At 39.4% G+C, this 18,467-nt stretch overlaps 1 protein-coding gene across 1 annotated transcript; it reads right to left on the bottom strand.

The window, feature by feature from the left end:
• Positions 1–2,001: 2,001 nt before the first annotated feature.
• On the bottom strand, positions 2,002–16,354 carry ankrd33ba (ankyrin repeat domain 33ba). The gene is made up of 6 exons (XM_053342302.1): positions 15,891–16,354; positions 6,408–6,537; positions 6,031–6,171; positions 5,249–5,390; positions 3,865–4,063; positions 2,002–3,071 (listed from the first exon to the last, which is right to left on the bottom strand). Exons 1-6 carry the CDS (start codon positions 16,335–16,337, stop codon positions 2,526–2,528), a joined length of 1,605 nt encoding a protein of 534 aa, XP_053198277.1. The 5' UTR covers positions 16,338–16,354; the 3' UTR covers positions 2,002–2,525.
• Positions 16,355–18,467: the final 2,113 nt, after the last annotated feature.

Here is an 18,467-nt window from a genome sequence, read left to right as displayed (position 1 = left end):
GTTTTGTTAAACAATGGCCTACTGTTATAGTGTGTGTGTGTGTGTGTGTGTGTGTGTGTGTGTGTCTGTGTGTGTGTGGTGGTGGTGGTGGTGGTGGTGGGGGGGTACTTTTCTTTTCAGTATTACAGTCACTAGCTCATTTAAAATGTATGAAATACCCTTTATCTTCATCTAAATGTTTTACCAAAACCAACCAGCAGAGGGCATCAGCTAAGGACCCCCCCAAAAAACCATCACGAGAAGCACTCACACAGTACTGATCTGGAATCAGATCATTTATCTAAATCCCAGCCTGTAGCACCACAAGATGACATAATAGCTGTCGTATGTATGAATGTATTGAATAATGTTATACTGGGTTTCTATGAGGGATTTGGGTTGGGATGAGGGTGGGAGGAGGAGGGCGAGAGGGGAATTGCTGACCAAGCCTGTGGCGCTTCATAATCTCAGGTTACAATCTAAGCCAACAGCTGTTTCAGCTACAATGATGACCTAAATATTGTCTGATGCATTCAGGGCTAATAGGTTTGTCTCTCTCTCACATACACACACAGTGCAGTTCATTCCTCCACACTCTGAATAAAGTGAACTTGGGGTAGATGAATAGTCAACACACAAACCAATTGGTCTACCCCTATTGTGCCCAGATAAATCCTGACCAGAATTCAATAGACTGAAATCTCAATGGATACTTTCACCAGATCACAGAAATACTAATAAAAATGCTCAATAATAACTGACAAACATTAAGAAATGTATTCCTAAGCAACAAATGTTAGATGCCTCATAACAAATTGCACACGCAGTAGACATCACTGATTGTGACAATGCATTGCCATCAGAAGCCATTTCACTGAAACATTTCCTTATGTTAATGTTAAATATGTTAATCCTGCAGCCACTTAGACTTTGTTAAATGTAGAGTTCAGTAAATGTGCAGTTTGCTCATCTTTTGTCGTGTTCAAATGACTTCCTCTGGGCAGTGTTGGAGCAGATTGCCACTCTGAAGTCAATGAAGTTTATTTGAAGAAATGATTTAGTTGCGCAGTGCCCTTGTAACCCCTTAGCAACTCATCACCATGTATATTAGACACACACTCTTGGATGGCACTTAAGCTGCAATCGCCAAGAGGAGTTAGGACCGTGAAATTGTGCTCTCAAAAAGCCCGACAATGTGCTTTCCCCGTGGCTCTGTGTGTTTAAACTCTCAGCTTTTTTTTTTGCACCCCATTATTTTCATTGTTGTAATGTTAAAACAGCTGACCTCTTGCTCTATAATGGGTTGGCTGTTTTTATCAGAGGGTCCATATGTTTAGGATTAGTGCTTCGGTTCCTTCTGTCATGTTAACCAAGAATTGGTTTGGTTATTGAGTTAATTTTTTTCTGTCATTGTTAGCGGATGAAATGTTTTATGAAAACCAAGATGGGAAGAAGAGCAAAAAATCCTATTGGTTTAGAGCATCAATATTTGGCTTAATCACAACCACATCCAAAGTCACTGTTAACAGAAGTGTTTATTTCTTTTACATCATTCATACCCTGTAAATGCCATCCTCCCATAAGGAATGCAAACACACATCTAAGCGTCTCAGTCATTGCATGATAGTTTATAACCAATACAACCAGTGTTCTGTGAAGTTCTGCAATGTAAACATTTGGGAAAGAATTCCAACTTTCCTTCCACCTGGTAAAGACTTGAAGTGTTACATTGCAATAGTGCTCTATGCTGTCTTGGTCTCAAACATTAAGACTAGAAAAACAGTTGTGTGAAAAAGACCATATTGAATAAAAAATAGAAAGTTTTGTCATTAAAAAGCATTCAAATTCCTAATAGAAAATATACAGTATATATACCGCGCTATGTATATGTACTGTATATATATGCAAAATACATTCATGGGATTGTCAATATAAAGCAAAACAAAAAGCATCTAAAATATTTCTGTCATATGCTAGTAGCTTCTATGCTTTAGCTTTCTCAGTCATTAAGACACGCCCATTAGTATTCTTCATGGAAACATTTTAACATCTTTAATAATAACTGCTTCCATTTTTTAGGCTTAAAGACAACCGCACCATGTCTGCTGTGGTTAGTCTTAAAGAATCTATGTCAATGTATCTTGTGCTTGAACATTGTGTAACACACTATAAAAACACTGGTGTGCTGAGCACCCAATGCGTAACAAAATATAGAGTTGGCCATCTTCACTGCATTAAAAAGCAATAAATATGAAAAATAAGTTATAAGCTAAAAATATTTCAAGTATCAAATCCCCTGGGTAATCAATGTCAGAAAGGACACGGAGCATTGTGAACTTGTGAACAACCATTTTTAAGAGGCAAACCTGCATCCTTTCCTCAGACACGAGTGGAATTCAATTAGGGATGCAAAAGTGTTCAAGGAACACTGCTGGTAATTGTAGGCTCACCCTGAGCACATTAGCTTGCAGAGAAATATTAGAGCCAGATCAATCATCACCAAGCGTTGTATTTTTTTGGTTAGTGTACATCACGTCCTCATGATATTATTTCCTTTTCCCAGCAGAGAGGTGTCTCTTGGTTACAGCCTCTAGCCTCCTCCTCTCAGCCTCCTCGGCCTTCCTCCTTTCTTCTTTTAGCTCCTTGTACCGCCACTTTGGGATCTGCAGCAGGTGTCCACCTCCATCTTTGGCGCTGCTCTTCCTGCGGACCTTTTCTGGTTCGTAAGTGGGTGTGGGGGCTTTGGACACCCTCACCTTTGGAATGCTGAACCCTGGCCTGACGCTGCTCCTCCTCATCACCATATGCACGGGGAGCAGGCTGGTTCTCCGCAGTTCAAGGGCTTCGTTATAAGCCATCATGCCCATGCTGGGGCTTCTGTGTCGAGCCACCAGGCTCTGGGCCTGAAGGCTGGCCCGCCGGTCAGCTGCATTCTTGGCCACCAATGTGACTTTAGAGTTTTGGAAGAGTTTGAGGTGAGTATCCACCCTGTCAGGGTTGATGGTGCGGAGCTCCTTGGCACGTTGCTGGCGGACGATTTCAGGAACTGCATAGCGCCGTTTTCCCACAGCTGGGGGGCTGTCAGGACACACCTGAAAAAAAAAGGCTCTGATTGTTATTATCATCATAAGCAGTTTTAGTAGCACCATTAACAGCATGCTGGGTTTTTATTAGCTAAAAGCTGTGCTGAGTCTCCCTTTTGTTTGCAGCATTTCAATACTGGTAATCTTGCATGAATAACCTGCTTAACAGATAAGGCTGGTCTTAATTACATCCTTTAATTATTGTGAACAAATCCCATGAAAATTAGATGCTGCTAGATTTTGCTGATAAAAATAAAACATAAAATAATGCCGGAGTTATCCTTTAATAGCATTAATACAACAAAATGAGCATTTTTCACATTGCTTCTGTAGCAATGATAAAACTTAAGACCTCTACTAATGGACAATCACTGAAACAAGTGATTCAGTTTCAAGTCAGTGGAAGCTGATTACTACAAGAAGGTATGTGTCCATATGAAGATAAGAAAATGAACCCTGATAACTCCAACTGTGCTGAGTGTGTGGAGATACCACCAGGAATAATACAGAGGACAGCAAATTTAAAGACTTGCTTCACCTTAAAATCCTTCCTTATCATAAAGAGTTGCTTCACCATATCAGGATTTATAATTGAAAAATGCTTGTTTTCCTATTTCCAGACATGCCCTCCAAAGGGACCTGAGTTTGCAGAAAAGCATGAATTTCAAATGTTTGATAGCCTGACAGTGATGCTGTTTACCTTTTTTTTTCCGCAAATCAATACTGTGCGATGCTCAGCAACATGGGAAATGAACATTAAACAGGATTTAACATTATTAAAAATATTTAACATTGAACTCACTGTATGGCACGCCACTGCAATGAAAGGACTCCTCATTGCAGTTGTAATAGAAACCATGTGGTCGATGACACCTTCGTCCTCAGGGTTGGTGACATTTGCAATGTTGAAGACATTACGCACAGTGTCAGACAGGCGCTTCAGACAGCCACGGGGCTCCTGGTTTTTGGCCACGAGTGATGCCAATGGGGGCCACTCTAGACTGGAAGAGCAAGGTTGATATAAATCCACAGCACAGAGGCACAGACACTGAAGTCTATACCCTGAAAATGCTTCTTCTGTGTTATGTTTTTAAATTGTATAAAAGTTTTTTGACATTTTTAACAAGACAGCGTATATGCACACAAAATACATAAAAACCTGGCTCCAAATCCCCTCCTGCACATACAAACTGAAAAGGGGCCTTACTCAAAAGTAGGCAGTAGTAGTCAATTAAAATCATATATAACATAAACATATATAACATAAAATAAAAAGACACAATACAAACAACACTGACTTATTCATGGACAACTAATAGTCTATCAATTGTGATTTTTATATCAAATCTGATACAGGCATTGGCAAGATGTCCATATAGGTATTATAGGGTTAATCTTATGCAAGGTGTCCATATAGGTCAAATGGGGTTAATCTTATGCAAGGTGTTGTGTGCATTTCCGAGAGTATATGTGATAGTTTCAAGTTGAACACAACTGTTCATCTAAAAAAGCCATCCAGCTAGATGAGAAGAGGGACATCCATGTCATTGCTATATACTTCCAAGCAATACAAAAGCTATTTCTAAAAGCTGTACTTAAATATGCTATAATGAATAGTTAATGATAATGATAGTTATAATGAATCAATCTATATCTAGCATTAACTGTGGCTGAATGTCTTATGTTTTGCTTCAGCTGGGTATTTTCCTGTAGCTTTTATTTTTCTCCCTTTCTTGTGAATCAATAACCAGCTTGCACTGACCCTCCTTAAATCCCCAATATTTACTTCATATATATTTATGTGCTTTACTTATATATACAACCTTTTCACATAAAACTGAGGAAACATTTTTGTGCTCCACACTAACAGTGTGTCCGACCTTGTATTGCATGCCTAAATCCCCATGGCTCTGGGTGTGTTGTGAAGATGTGAAAAGCAGTGAGCTGGATATCAAGGTGAACTCACTGGGGGGAAAACATTGCAAAACTAATGATGGGAGCAAACAGCCATAAAAGAAAGTGCAGGGAGTCTAAATATGAGTCTGACAAAACCTGTCCTAACTAGCATCCCGCATAGCTAGGATGCTGGTCTGGATGTCAGCTGGCAAAGTTAGACTGTTTATACAGTAAAATACTCTAATGCATCACTTCTTAAAGTTTGCCAAGTATTGTACATAACAATTTACCTGTATGTGTCACGGTACTGGTAGGCACAGGGCCGTTCCATCAGGCGTGTCATCAGCCAGGCAGTTTCATAACGGCCTGTAAAAACGGCCCATTCCCTGGCAGTGAAGTGGCGGCCAAAGTCCCTTGCATTAAGAGAAGCTCCTGGGGGACATGAATGTTAAAGATGTGAATAAAAGGACACATAGCTGAAGGGTATATAAAATCACAGGTTAAATTATACAAAGGTTGCTATCTGTCTGTGTGTTGATGATAACTCATGTACAACACGCTCATACAACACTAATCCTCCAGTATAGCAATAAATACCCATATCGGTCAGACAGGGCCAGTTCATAGATCTGTATTAATGCCATACATTCTGAAATAAACATGCTAATCTACAGATGCCATTTCCATCATTCCATGGTTACAATAAACTCACATGCTGACAATAAAAGCTGATTTTATGATTTGTTATCAAAATTCAGAACACAATCTGGATTACTGCCAAAAAGTATTCAAATTGTCCATCTGTCCAACAAATTTTAGAAAATCTGTTCATACTTTAATGAGCTGCTCTGATGGCAGAATAATAAACTCCATCAGTCTCACAAAACTAATTTTTAAAATCCAGACCTTGAAAGTTTCAAAAATGTACACATCCTTTGAATTGCAAATGATTTGAAAACGTAAATCAATAAGGGGTGATGGCCTGAACCTCATGAAAAGAGTTCTTGATCAAAAGATTGTGTATTTTCAGTGTTTGTCTGAACCAACTTACAACTACAGCCGTTTTTCTTACCTGCCATCATGATGGAGCGCACACACTCAATCCGACCCTGCATGGCAGCTTTCATCAGAGCGGTGAAGCCGTGGCAGTTTCTCCTCTCGATGTCCAACCCAGAGTAGTAATTGAGCAGATAGTTGGTGATTGTTATGTGGCCTTAGAAAACATAGCAAAGGACAGTAGTTACTGGAGCTCACAATAGTCTTTTTTTCTGATCACTTATGTTGGAAAAACCTTGTGCAGCTATAGTACTGCAGACTATTAATGCCACAGTGTGTCTATTTGTGCCTGAGCTTACATGTGTTCAACAGTACTGTGATCCAGCTTTTGTGTGTAACTGAGCCTATGTTTACTATACTTTGTGTGTGTGTGTGTGTATGTGTGAGCCTTACCTGCCTGAGCGGCGGTGATGAGAGCTGTGTTTCCCTCACTGTCCTGCCAGTTCACATCCAGATACGGACACTGAGACAGCGCTATGACGACGTCAACATAACCTTGGTAACATGCAACCAACAGCGCTATCTGAGACAAAAAGTGACAGGACAAGAGGTAGAGATGGAGGAGTTGAAAGAACAAGGGAAAGAAGAGAGGCTTGCGTTTAGGAATCAGCAAAGAATGTTCAAAAGAAAATAAAAACATGTCAAAGGAGATGAAGCAAAACTGCAGTAAAGTGCTGACATATAAGAAGTAGTATGAAGAAAAAATGTGATCAGGGCCTGTGCATCTTTCAGAACTACTATCCCTGAATAAATATGACACCTGTTGTGTTTTCACTGTGAACTGTCTGTCTGTCTCTGTCCGTCCGTCTTTCTGTCTGTATGATGTTGTGTACTTTTATTTTTGTGCATTTGTGTGTTCATGCCAGAATAGGAACCCTTTTATGTGTGTGTGGATGTACTGTATGTGTAAATATTAGTCTTTGAGTGTGAGTTTATGTGAGTTTGGGTGTGTGAGTGTGTGTGAGTGTGTGTGAGTGTGTGAGCCTGGAAAACTCCTGTAAAAGTTTGGTACTTTCCGGAAGGTGCACACTTCATCAGCCAAAACAAACAAGTTTGCCACCGCAGAAGAGCTGAGACGGGGGGGGGGAAGGTGGCAGCAGCAGCATTTAGGAACACAGAGTTCTCAATTGATATGTCAGTGTGGATATATTCATTCATTAACACATGAAATATTTTCTATGAGAAAGAAATGTCTTTCACTAGATGGTTCAGGGCATATGTGGAAAAAGCCTGATATCTACCAAAAATGATTCAATACAGTACTTTGTAAAGAATTGGGAGTAAAATCAAATATAGTCCAATTAGTGATGGCTTAGATCATGATCATTCTACCTAGACATCTTCAGATTATGTAGTTCCATACCACGCAAAGGAACAAGTGAAAATCTATTTAATGTTGAAGGCTTTGCTATTTTTTTAAAAGTTCGTGTTTGCAGGCTAACAAGTATAATTTATGATCTTGGAGCGATCAGAAAAAATGAACTCACAGCAAAAATCTGACAGATAACTTGTTGTTCATAACAAGCTATTAATTGGCAAGATAGGAGATCCTACTGGGATTTTTAATTAGCGCTTTATTAAAGCCGGCTGTGATGGAAAGGTCACTCAGGCCGAATCTAATCAAAACACGCACAGACATTGCAAGCGACAGTTGCAAGACAATTGTTTTTTATGTTTTGCTGCAGGTGCCTGATGAAAGAAATTCAGATGTATAGCATGCAGTTTACTTTTATGTTTCCAGACACAGAAAGAATTCTCTGCACATGCATTTAAAGAGTTTTCCAATTAGTGCATTGCTTGAAATCCAATATGCTAACCATGGGGTATTAAACTTGTTGGTACAAACTGTACATAATGTCATATGGATATCAGATCAGTACATTAAAGAGTTAAATAATAAGTTAAACAATTCAAACATTGATACTTTGTTGAAAAGAGTCAAGTAGTATATTGTGTGTATGTAAGTTGGTACTATTTGTTCCACATTAGACTTGTTGAATCTCCTCAGTGCCACAATGTTCTCTTCATAAGCTCATAAAACCTACTTGATGCACTTCTTGGCACGATGAGATTTTAGTCTTGATTTTCAGGCACACTGTGTTTCTCCACTAACTTGCAATCTCTGGTATGGACTTGATCATAAGTTCTGTCTCACTGAAATGAATAAATATAATAATGACTAAAGAATGGTACAGAGAAAGCCTGGAGGTTTAAGAAACCTTACATAGTTTGCACCCATGCCTCACCTAGATATATCTACTTTCTACCCACACACACAAAACATAGACTGACAGTGTGTGTGAAAGGAGAAAGATTTAAATGTGCATCTGAACACACTGACTGCTAAACAATGCAACATACCTATATATGTTACACAGTTTAATCATACGTATGAAGGTGCAGACTGTTTAATTATTTTGAATCACTATCAGCTCCATTTTATGTTGGTGTGTAATCTGAGACATTGATTTGTGAATGTTAACGTAATTCCTTTTAGCAGTGCAACCTCTCTACTGATTAGTATTTAAAGATAAGGGTTGCAACTAACAATGATTCTCCTAATCAACTAATCTGCATCATTATTTTGGCTAATCTAATTGATTACTCATTTGGTCTATAAAAACACCAGGAAACTATAATCAATGCCTATTACAATTTCCAAGAACCCAAACTTATACTACTAATAATTACTTTTACCCAAATACATTCACTTTAATGTTAAGATGTTTATCAAATCTAAGAAGCTACAACCATCAAATACTTGGTGTTTCTGCCTAAAAATGGCTAAAATGATGAATAGATTATTGAAATTGTTCGTTTCTTGATCGACTAATTCATTAATTTCAGCTTTTTTACAGTTAAATAATTGATCTGAATTATATTTGAGCTACGATGAGCTTTAGATTGAGTTGTTAGCTCTTAGCACAGACTCAGTTAAAATGTTGCCTTGCAGCATTTATGGTACCTGTATATAAGACATAGTTTCACCTGCAAGACAACCTTAACTTAACTTTAAACTTTCCAGGCTGACAGCCAGCTGGATATGTAGTCACATTAGTGCCTGAGAGTTTTAAGGCAAAAAGATGGAGAAAGGTCCTGCATCGACTAGAATAAGATCACTTCCACTGGCACAGGTCCAGATCACTTTGTCTGGTTAGAAACACACATGTAGGTCTATGTCTCTCTTTCTCACTCTCTCTCACAAACACACACATTCTTGGCAAGCCTCCAGCCTTGCTGTGATGCACTTTAAAAGCATGCCCTGCAGCATGTCTGGAGCAATCTCAGTCGTTAGACATCGTCCTATTTTCTCTGTGAACCTTTTTCACATACACACACACATTCATGCACACACAAGCATTTAACTTCTGTTTTTTACCTTTTTCTCCCAGGCTCTAGTTTTCTACTTGCACGTCCCTATCACACGCACAGCAATATTTGTTACATCTATGTTAAGCTGCCGGCAATGTCGGTGATTGAAGAATCCGAGCACGAAGCAACGGCAAAATGCACACGCAGCAAACAAGTACAGAAACACTCATGAATGGCAAAAAGGCTCATGTGCTACACAATATTACCCACTCAATGACAAACTCTGGGGCTAAAGGGATAAAAATAACAACACTACCTGGCACCTGAACAAGCCTGAAACAATCAAGAGGGGTACTTCCAGTGAGTAATGCATGTGTGTGTGTAGAAATATAGAAATATAGCAAAATTTAAAGAGAGGCTTTGAGCATGACAGAGATTCACATCCTCCCCAATAGTTTTTTTGGGGGATTATGTATTTTGCATGTAGGCCAAATGAAGATGCAGACTGGAAATTTTAAAGCTTTCATCACTTTATGCTGATGGACACAGACATACATCCCCCCTGACTGTAATCTCATCTATTCCATTACACTGAACTGCGGCCGATCTCTTAAAATGTGAAGAGGTTTAACCCCCAAATTTAATACAGACCCAATCTTTCTTGATTGAAGTGCAATTTTCTTGACCTATTCTTTTAAAATAGATGGTAAATATATATAAATATATAATTACATACTGTAGTATACATAGCATTGCATTTAAACTGTCTAGCGGTGGGTTGCATTAGTCTCCTTTTGCCTTGGACATTACCTTTTATAATATTTTGCAATTTCAAAACCTGATGATTGCCTCTGCCAAAGTTGTGTCTGGGCTGCTTTAAAAAAAGGTTGTTGAGTTGATAACAAATATCCAGAAAATCTAAATCAATTAAAAATCATGTCAATGGTTAACAATACTGGCCACAAGGCATTCAAAACTATGTTATATTAGTATTTTCTAATAAGATGACCAGTTGTTTTCTGCCTATGATTAACTGTATCATTGTGCATCATATATTTCTACAACTGAATGAATGTACCAGCATCATCAGTTAGTATCAGACATTCACATCCTCAGGAGAACACCATCATAGCCGGCACTATCACCTCATTACAGTAAATACCATTTGAATTCCTTTTTGGCAGTGACAATTTTGACCAGTACATCAGTCATAACAAACCGAGGTTGTGTTGATTCCCAAGTGAAAATGAATTTCAATTTCAGGTGGACTTTAGGTCAAACTTCCATTATGTAATCAAGGTCAGTGAGTACTGGTGCAGTCTGAACACACACACACACACACACACACACACACACACACACACACACACACACACACAAATTCTGGTTAACTTATTATTAGCCCATACAGACACACAGACAAAGACACACAAATACACACACTAGAATCACTTCCGGGGTATTTACATAGACATTTGGTATTTATTTCCTGGAGTCTTACCCTAACCCTGACCATAACCACTACTTGCCCCAACCTAACCTTAACCTTAACCACTGATCCAAAAAACCCATGTTTTACACAAACTGTACACAGTCAACTCAATCACACACACACACACACACACACACACATATACAAAAACACACAAACACGCACACACTCCACTCACTAAGTAATCTGGGGAATATCCAATGCTAGGAATAGAAAGGCTTAGCCTTATCAGTCAGAGAGACACAGAGCGAGGGGGAGGGAGAGACGTAACTGTGTTTCTACAGTTAATATGGGAATGCTGTGTTTGGGTCCAATGTGGATGACACAATACCCAGTGTAACCCTTAAAATTCCTTACAGACACACAAACAGGTTTCCCAGCCCAACTTCAACTGTCTTCCCAAGTGCAAATGATATCAAATTAAATGTAATGCAGAATCTTCACATTAGCATGAATCATAACTGGCATTGAAATTAAAGATGATCTGGAATATTTCACTTTCAAGTATTTATAAAATGTTTAAAACCAATAATCATTTTAAAGTCTTTGCTCAATGTAGATTTAAAAAAAGGACATCAGATATTAGCACGGCACCAACAGCCCTACAGTCCACTAAACTACGTTCTTGTTCTTCATTCTGCTACAGCTGAAAAATTCAACCTTACTGCTAATACTTGCAGTAGATGAAGTTTAAATGAGCGTACTGTACACTGCAAAATTGGATTCCAGGGGGTGAGCTTGGGCTAAAAAGTACCCTATCATAACATAAGCAACCAGGTTAGCACCCCAATAAAGTAGAAACCTTGATCTGTCTATTAGGTCTGGTCCTGGTTTTACATCCTTAGAACAACTCATAGGTTGTTGTGTCCCTTGTGAGTTCCCGGCCACTTGTGCCAACTCATGGTGATTTTCCCATAAATAAATCTAACTACCTTCTCGTGTCCTTAATAAAACTAACTTAACCTAATTCCTTTCATTCTTTCAAAATGAATACAGCTTTGCAAAACTAATTGAAAGATCACACTTAGCTAAATACTTTAAATCATCAGAGACGCGTGGAAAACTTGCACGAGCCAAGTGTAAAGCGTGGCGTTCGTTTTGCAGTATTTTACAGTACGTCTTTGTGTTCAAGGACATACACACACACACACACACACACACGTACAGACACAGGCAAATACGCTCTAGACCGCTCTCAATCTCATACTGTACACCAGAAGCAGACGTACTAAGCCATGTTTCTGTCAATAGCCTCCCTGTTAACTGTCTTTTTCTGCAGCTCTGCGTTCACATGGCCGTATCAAATCAGATGTGTATGACTGTCGCTTTGATTTTTCCACTCATCTGTATTTGCTAGCAGCATCACGCCTGCTACCATTCGCAGTGCCAAATTTCTGTCCTTCCCCGCCTGTGCCTCATTTAGCCTGTGTGCCTGTTGGCCTAATGGTCGATCTGTGTGCCGGTCAGTCGTTCTTTCTGACTATGGCGTGACACTGTGGTTAACTTTGTCGCCTGTTGCCTTGTAATGTGAAAATACTGTACTTGTCCTTGTTTGTCTCCTGATCTCACCCTTTTTGGAAAATTTGATGATGCACTAGATGAGGACAGTGTGTGTTGGCGAGACAAAGAGAGGCAGGGGTGGCCTCATTTGAGCCGATTGGATCGTGTGTGTGTGTGTGTGTGTGATTGTGTGTGTGTACATGTGTCTGTGTGTATTTATTGAATTTTGTTTGTGAGCATGACAGCTTATCCAATTCACTGCCAAAGCAATGCACGCTGTCCTAAACAGGGTTAGAGGTGACTGAGGATTATATTAATTTGATACAAGATACAAGAAGTAACAAGACACACACACATACACACACACACACACACACACATTATGCATCTCCCAAAAGTCAACTTTATAATGACCGAGATAAACCTGATGTGATGTGATGTTTTTTTGTTTTCAAAATATTGTCAATAGTTCATTGAAATGTCATCCATCACAGTCACAATACTGAGAATAGAGAGTATTCAATACAGAGATTCTGAGAACATGTATAAACACTATGCTCTAATCATAAACTAGGATAATTAAATACACGTGCTTGCACACGGCCTACATAGTGGTAATTTCTGTGTAAATTTAGTATTCAGCCTTCTTTCAGTCATCTTAGGGTACAGTGTACTGTTTGTTTGGCTTACTCTGCTGTGATCGTGATTCTGGTTAATCAAGTTTAAACATGTTAGCAGTGGAAAGTATGATTTTATTACTTTTCGAGGGCTAGGTTGAGAAAAAAACAGGTTTGCAGTAAGATTCAAAGTCTTGCAAAACAATCTAGAGGATATAATATCAAAAGTTATGCTGGGTGATTTCTGACTTTTTCATCATAAAAACATAAGCCTCAACATTGGATATTTTAGCACTTTTTCTTTCCTGTTATGTCACATGAGGTTCATTTTTTGCAAATTCTAGCTATTTGACTCAACTTTCTCCACTCCCTGCATGTGTTACCCTTAACCCGTGCTGTGATGCAGATAGTTTGTCCACATGAGGGATTGTTAATTTTTGCATGACATTTTAACTCTGGGCCATATTGGTGTAATGTGATTAGGTGTTGGTTGTGCACTGTGGAGCCAAAAAGACTCTTGTTGATACTTTGGTGCCAATCCTGTTTGTGTGTTCACCAACATATCACAGAACTCCAACCTTATGTTACCTATAGCCCTTAAAATGAACTTGTTATCTTTGGCAGCAGGTGGTGTCACCTAGAGACTGTGCCCTCAACCATCCACCCTGCTGGTGTACCTTTATGTAAAACACTGAGTCTCTACCGGGTGTGGCCTGTGGTTATGTAGCTGACCCGGATCTTTGACTTCCCTGTTGAAGGGGACAACAGAGAGCAGAGGCAGCACATTAATGCATGGAAAATATGATTGCATAACATTTCACAACCTTTAGTTCTTTAATATAGCACATGACTAAAACCCAAACCTTTTAAACTGACCTGATGTATCTATACTAAAATGATATTTTTGACTCTACTTGTTATACCAACTTTATCTGTATGTGTATTTCAATACTTTCTGCCCCACTGTATATACATATTTCTATTTCAATTTACTGTATACAAAACATGGCAGTAGTTTCTTTGTTTTTCAGAATGAACAAGTCTCAATACTAAATATCTCCCTAAAAACAGCTCATAAGAGAAAAGCAAATTAGGCTACATGGTACATGATGTACAGCACAGCACTTGGTCAGTCTGTCTGCTGTGTTGTACTATTGACATATGTGACAGGATGTTGAAGTCACACACTTACACATACACACACACACACTAACGAGCATTACAGATTGTATCAATATGTGCCTCTAATAGATGTGGTGCCACTTGCCTAACCTGTATTGTGTCTCAGGGTACATGAACAGGTCTAATGTCAAATGGCATGACAAAACAAATGGTCAACGCACACACTCAAACAATGCACAATGAAAACACTCCACCCTGTGTCTCTCTCTGCTATACAAACACACACACACACACACACAGTACACGTGTTTTGAGGTGCTTTCCGCATCCCAAGACCTTTGGCCCTTTCTCTAGTTAGGACTTTGCAGCATGTGTGTGTGTCCTTCCGCCCTGCATGTCATATAGCAGAGAAGAAGAGAGGGAGAAGTCTCTGCATTCCAATGATGTCATTCTGTTCTTCCTTCCCATGACCTCATTACTGATTATATAGTGTACAAGCAGAAAAATAAGGAAGGACAGTTGGTGAGAGATACTGTAAGTGTAAGAGAAGGAAAGATAGTAGAAAGGACACAAAGAGATGTGGATAGCCTGAAGGTAAGAGACCAGACTTGTGATGTAAGGTCAGGGATACTGAAACACACACCAGCTGTGAAAACTCTTTCTCCCTCTGCACCTATGATCAAGTTTTCTGATTGAAACCCTAAACCCCAAAAGTTCTCCACTGCAGTTATGAAACTATAGTCATACTCAGATACTTACACTTGAAACTTTGTGCAAGAAATGTGCTCTAGCAAAGTGCTTTGCCAACTTTTTACGGGTGAAAAGCTATCACAAAGTTAAGAAGACAATTAATGGTGAGTGGTCTGTGATGAATTTTTAGCATGGAGCTTGCTGCCAGCCAATTTAATTAATATTAGCAAAATGTCCACATGAATGAAAACTAGTCTTGTTCCATCATTATGGATTCATCTCTTTGCCCTGGGCTGCTGTTCTTTGGCAGGAGTGAATAATACACAAGGCGCACTTTGATTGTATTGCCAATACAATTTCCAGTCATTTTCCAACAAGAACTTTTTTTGTGTTGATAAATGACCTGCTACATCCCTAATTTATGGTTTTAAAATGCATATTAGGTCATTAATAAGACTACTTAAATTGTTCTAAGGCACACTAATGCAATTATCCTAATGGTACGTGTAGATATTTACCCCCAAATTGCATCAGACACACTATCAAACAAATATGCTTGCATGACCACACGCATACACACACACATACAGATGATTTGCTAACTGTATGAGATGTTTTTAAGAAGTAGAGGTTCTTGCAAAACCGAGCCCTGTCAACACACACATAGTGTACACAGATCTGTAAGAAATCTATGGTATGGTATGAAATGAAAACTGAATGATGGCACCCTAGTTGACTGATAGACCGATCTCTTATTATAAATTAATAGAATTGGTTGCTAAGTGATTATTAATTAATCTTAACAGTTAATGAGAAGTTTTCATTGAGGCAGGTTAACATGCATTCATGGCAAAGTCAATTTCATTGCCAAACACATGACACATGCTAGTAAGCCTACTTTAAAGGTATCGAGGACTGGAAGTAGGTAAGTAAATCACTATGGCAAGCTCAGGCTTAATTAATTCAGTACCATGCTCCTTAACAGAACTTCTTTCACTGAGTGGCAGGAAAGTGAATGTAAGAATACAAGCCAATTTACTACTGAGTAATCGACTTTTGTCCCTCATATAGGTTAGGTTTTGCGAGATGACAAACTTTTTTATCATGTTTGGTACCACTTGTGGGCAACATGTTACTTCATACCCTGTTATTTCTGTCTGTGTGCTTGACCTCCTCCTCCTTCACTCCACGCCGGATCATAATTCGGACGATAGCCGCGTTGTTGGTGCAGCATGCCTGGAAAAAAGTCAGCGGCTCCGGGCTATCTGGAGACGGGGTGCGCTCCGAGTCCGCGAACACATCATCCGGCGGGTAGAAGGAGTCGTCCGACATGATACTACGACAATCATCCAAGTACTCAAAGTCAACTTCCTCGAATTCATCATCATCTTCCTCGCCTCCATCGTCGTCTTCATCTTCATCTTCGCCAGACCCCAGATAGTCCTCATCCTCAGAGTTGGACGGGGGTTGCTCGATTATGGTCGGATGAACTTGGGCAGTGCAACCCCCGGCTTTCTGCTGCAGCTGGATCTGTTTGACCCGGACCGACGATGCGCCTCCTCCATCCCTGTCGTCGGTGATCAGCACCATCTAACCCCCGAGCCTTGGGCACTGTCCTCGGGGTAGAGTGCAGCCTGGCACGTGGGGCGCGGGCATGGGACTGGCTGTCTCTCCAGAAAGATCAGAACAAACTAACGTGACTCTGCCCAAAAAAAAAAAAAAAAGTATCTTACATCGCCTACGGGAGCCCAAATTACACACACTCCTATGTCCGTGGTATCATATATAACCTACTAGTTGAGCATCAGTCATCTTCGCAGAGTTGTTGACATCATACCCATCCGACGCGTGAACGTCCCACGAAGTGAGACCCTCTTCCTTCGCGCTCGTAAAAACCGAAACCACGTTGGGTTGTGGTTGCACTCATCAGGTCTTCTTTTTTTATGTCGTAAAGTGAAGCTACACCAGAGAGTTTAAATGCTGCGCACACGACTGTCCCGTGTAGAGCGGAGAGAGACAGCAGCCTGTTAACCTATAGTCACCTAATCCGATTATATGGGACTGGGACTCTCTCTCTCTCTCTCTCTCTCTCTCTCTCTCTATCTCTCTCCTCTGTCTACTAAGAGATTAATTCTACTGTCTCTAATTGCCGGGAACCCTTAGTGATATATTCCTACAGTAGGCTATCCCTACATGGATTTAGATTGATTATGTTAGTTTTACATTGACTTTAATGTAGTTATATGGGGACGGTTGGCATGAAAGAGGAAGTGTTTTCCAAAGCATTTTATGGAAGAAAAAGATTGAACTACTTCAGAATCGAACTGGCAGAATATAAATAGGCTACTTCTATACTTAGTGAGCTGTAGGTCTATTTATATGCTATTTCTTGTAAAAAAGTTGTTTTTTACATATGACTTCCATGTCAGTTTCTAGTAAACTAAACAATGCAGAAGTCAGAGAGGTTACAAATCAATACTACAATGGTGTGTGGCTATGCTTTTGGTTTTTCTTTCAATGTTGACAACAAAATAAAAACCCTGTGCTTTTCTCTTCTTTGAAAAAAAATTCCCCATTTGAATAATTCGGCTGACTCATACCCAAACTCATGTGGGGGAAAACCAGCATTCAACTGGCAGCCTATGATGAGTAATTACTATCTACAGGGCATCAGTTTACAGCAAACCAAAGGGGGCACCCCGACTTTCAGGCTAATAAGGTGGATTGTGATTATTAAAATGACTGCAGCTCATGAGGGATGTTTCTATCATAATGTGATGGGTTTCTGAGATCATTTATTTTAAACACAGCTTTGGTATATTCTGTTCAGGCACCCCTCTGCCTCTCTCTGTGTCTATCTCTCTATGTTTGATTTACTTGACCAGTGGCCAATTGAGATAATAGAGATATAGATTGGGCTTCATTACTTGGCGCTCAACTGTGGGAAAAGTTGGAGCTAGATGCATGTGTGTAAACAGTTTCACCTCCTGGGAAAAGAAAAATACTACTTTGTGCAAAAAAGTATTTTTTTATCTGGTGTGTGAAAATGACTGCGTGGGCACAACCAAGGAGACTTTTCATGACAGACAAAATAATATGCTGTGTCTAGTGAAATAGAATATAGCTGCTGTCAAATTTGAACTAGAAAATTCTTATTTCAAAGTAATATCAGGGGGGAAAATAGCCAACAAATCACTTTATATGACATCTCCTGTAATAGAAATGAGTTATTACGTTAATATTCAACTCACTAGCAGCAGTAAAATCCTTACTTGTGGTTCTGCACTCACATCATGGTTTGCATATGAGTAAGGACCTAGCTGTAGATGTCCTATGTGTGGTAAAACAAAGCTAAGAGGTAAAATCATACACATTTGACCTCTGCATCCAAATGATCTTTTACATATGTTGTTGTGTTTTATCTACAGATACATAATTAAAACTTTGGAATGCATCAGAGTGTAAAATATATGATTATAGTTTATCCTTATCAATTACCTATGTATTTACTGTATCTGAGAGTGCCAAAATACAATAATCTGCTATTAAATGCCACAGCCAGATTTACAGAGACATTTTTTTCTCTCTGTAATTAATACATCAGTTTGCTGACATCACCTGCTGTGGAAAAACCTGGTGCACAACAGTCCCAGTGTGTACCCATTATTATAATACCTTCATCTACCCCCAGCTGAGAGCTCCACTCTCCTGTGGCTCTTC

This window comes from Scomber japonicus, chromosome 21 (genome assembly GCF_027409825.1).
Source record: "Scomber japonicus isolate fScoJap1 chromosome 21, fScoJap1.pri, whole genome shotgun sequence".
Classification (NCBI taxonomy): Eukaryota; Metazoa; Chordata; class Actinopteri; order Scombriformes; family Scombridae; genus Scomber; species Scomber japonicus.
Note: the sequence above shows the minus strand (reverse complement) of the source record. Positions and strands in the feature narration are given on the sequence as shown.

Coding starts and splice junctions, on each gene's coding strand:
- ankrd33ba (XM_053342302.1), bottom strand. CDS start 16,337: ATGGTGCTGATCACCGACGACAGGGATGGAGGAGGCGCATCGTCGGTC. Junction 6,538..15,890: donor ACACAGACAGAAATAACAGG/GTATGAAGTAAC, acceptor TTTTTGTCTCAG/ATAGCGCTGTTGGTTGCATG. Junction 4,064..5,248: donor CAGTACCGTGACACATACAG/GTAAATTGTTAT, acceptor TTGCTCTTCCAG/TCTAGAGTGGCCCCCATTGG.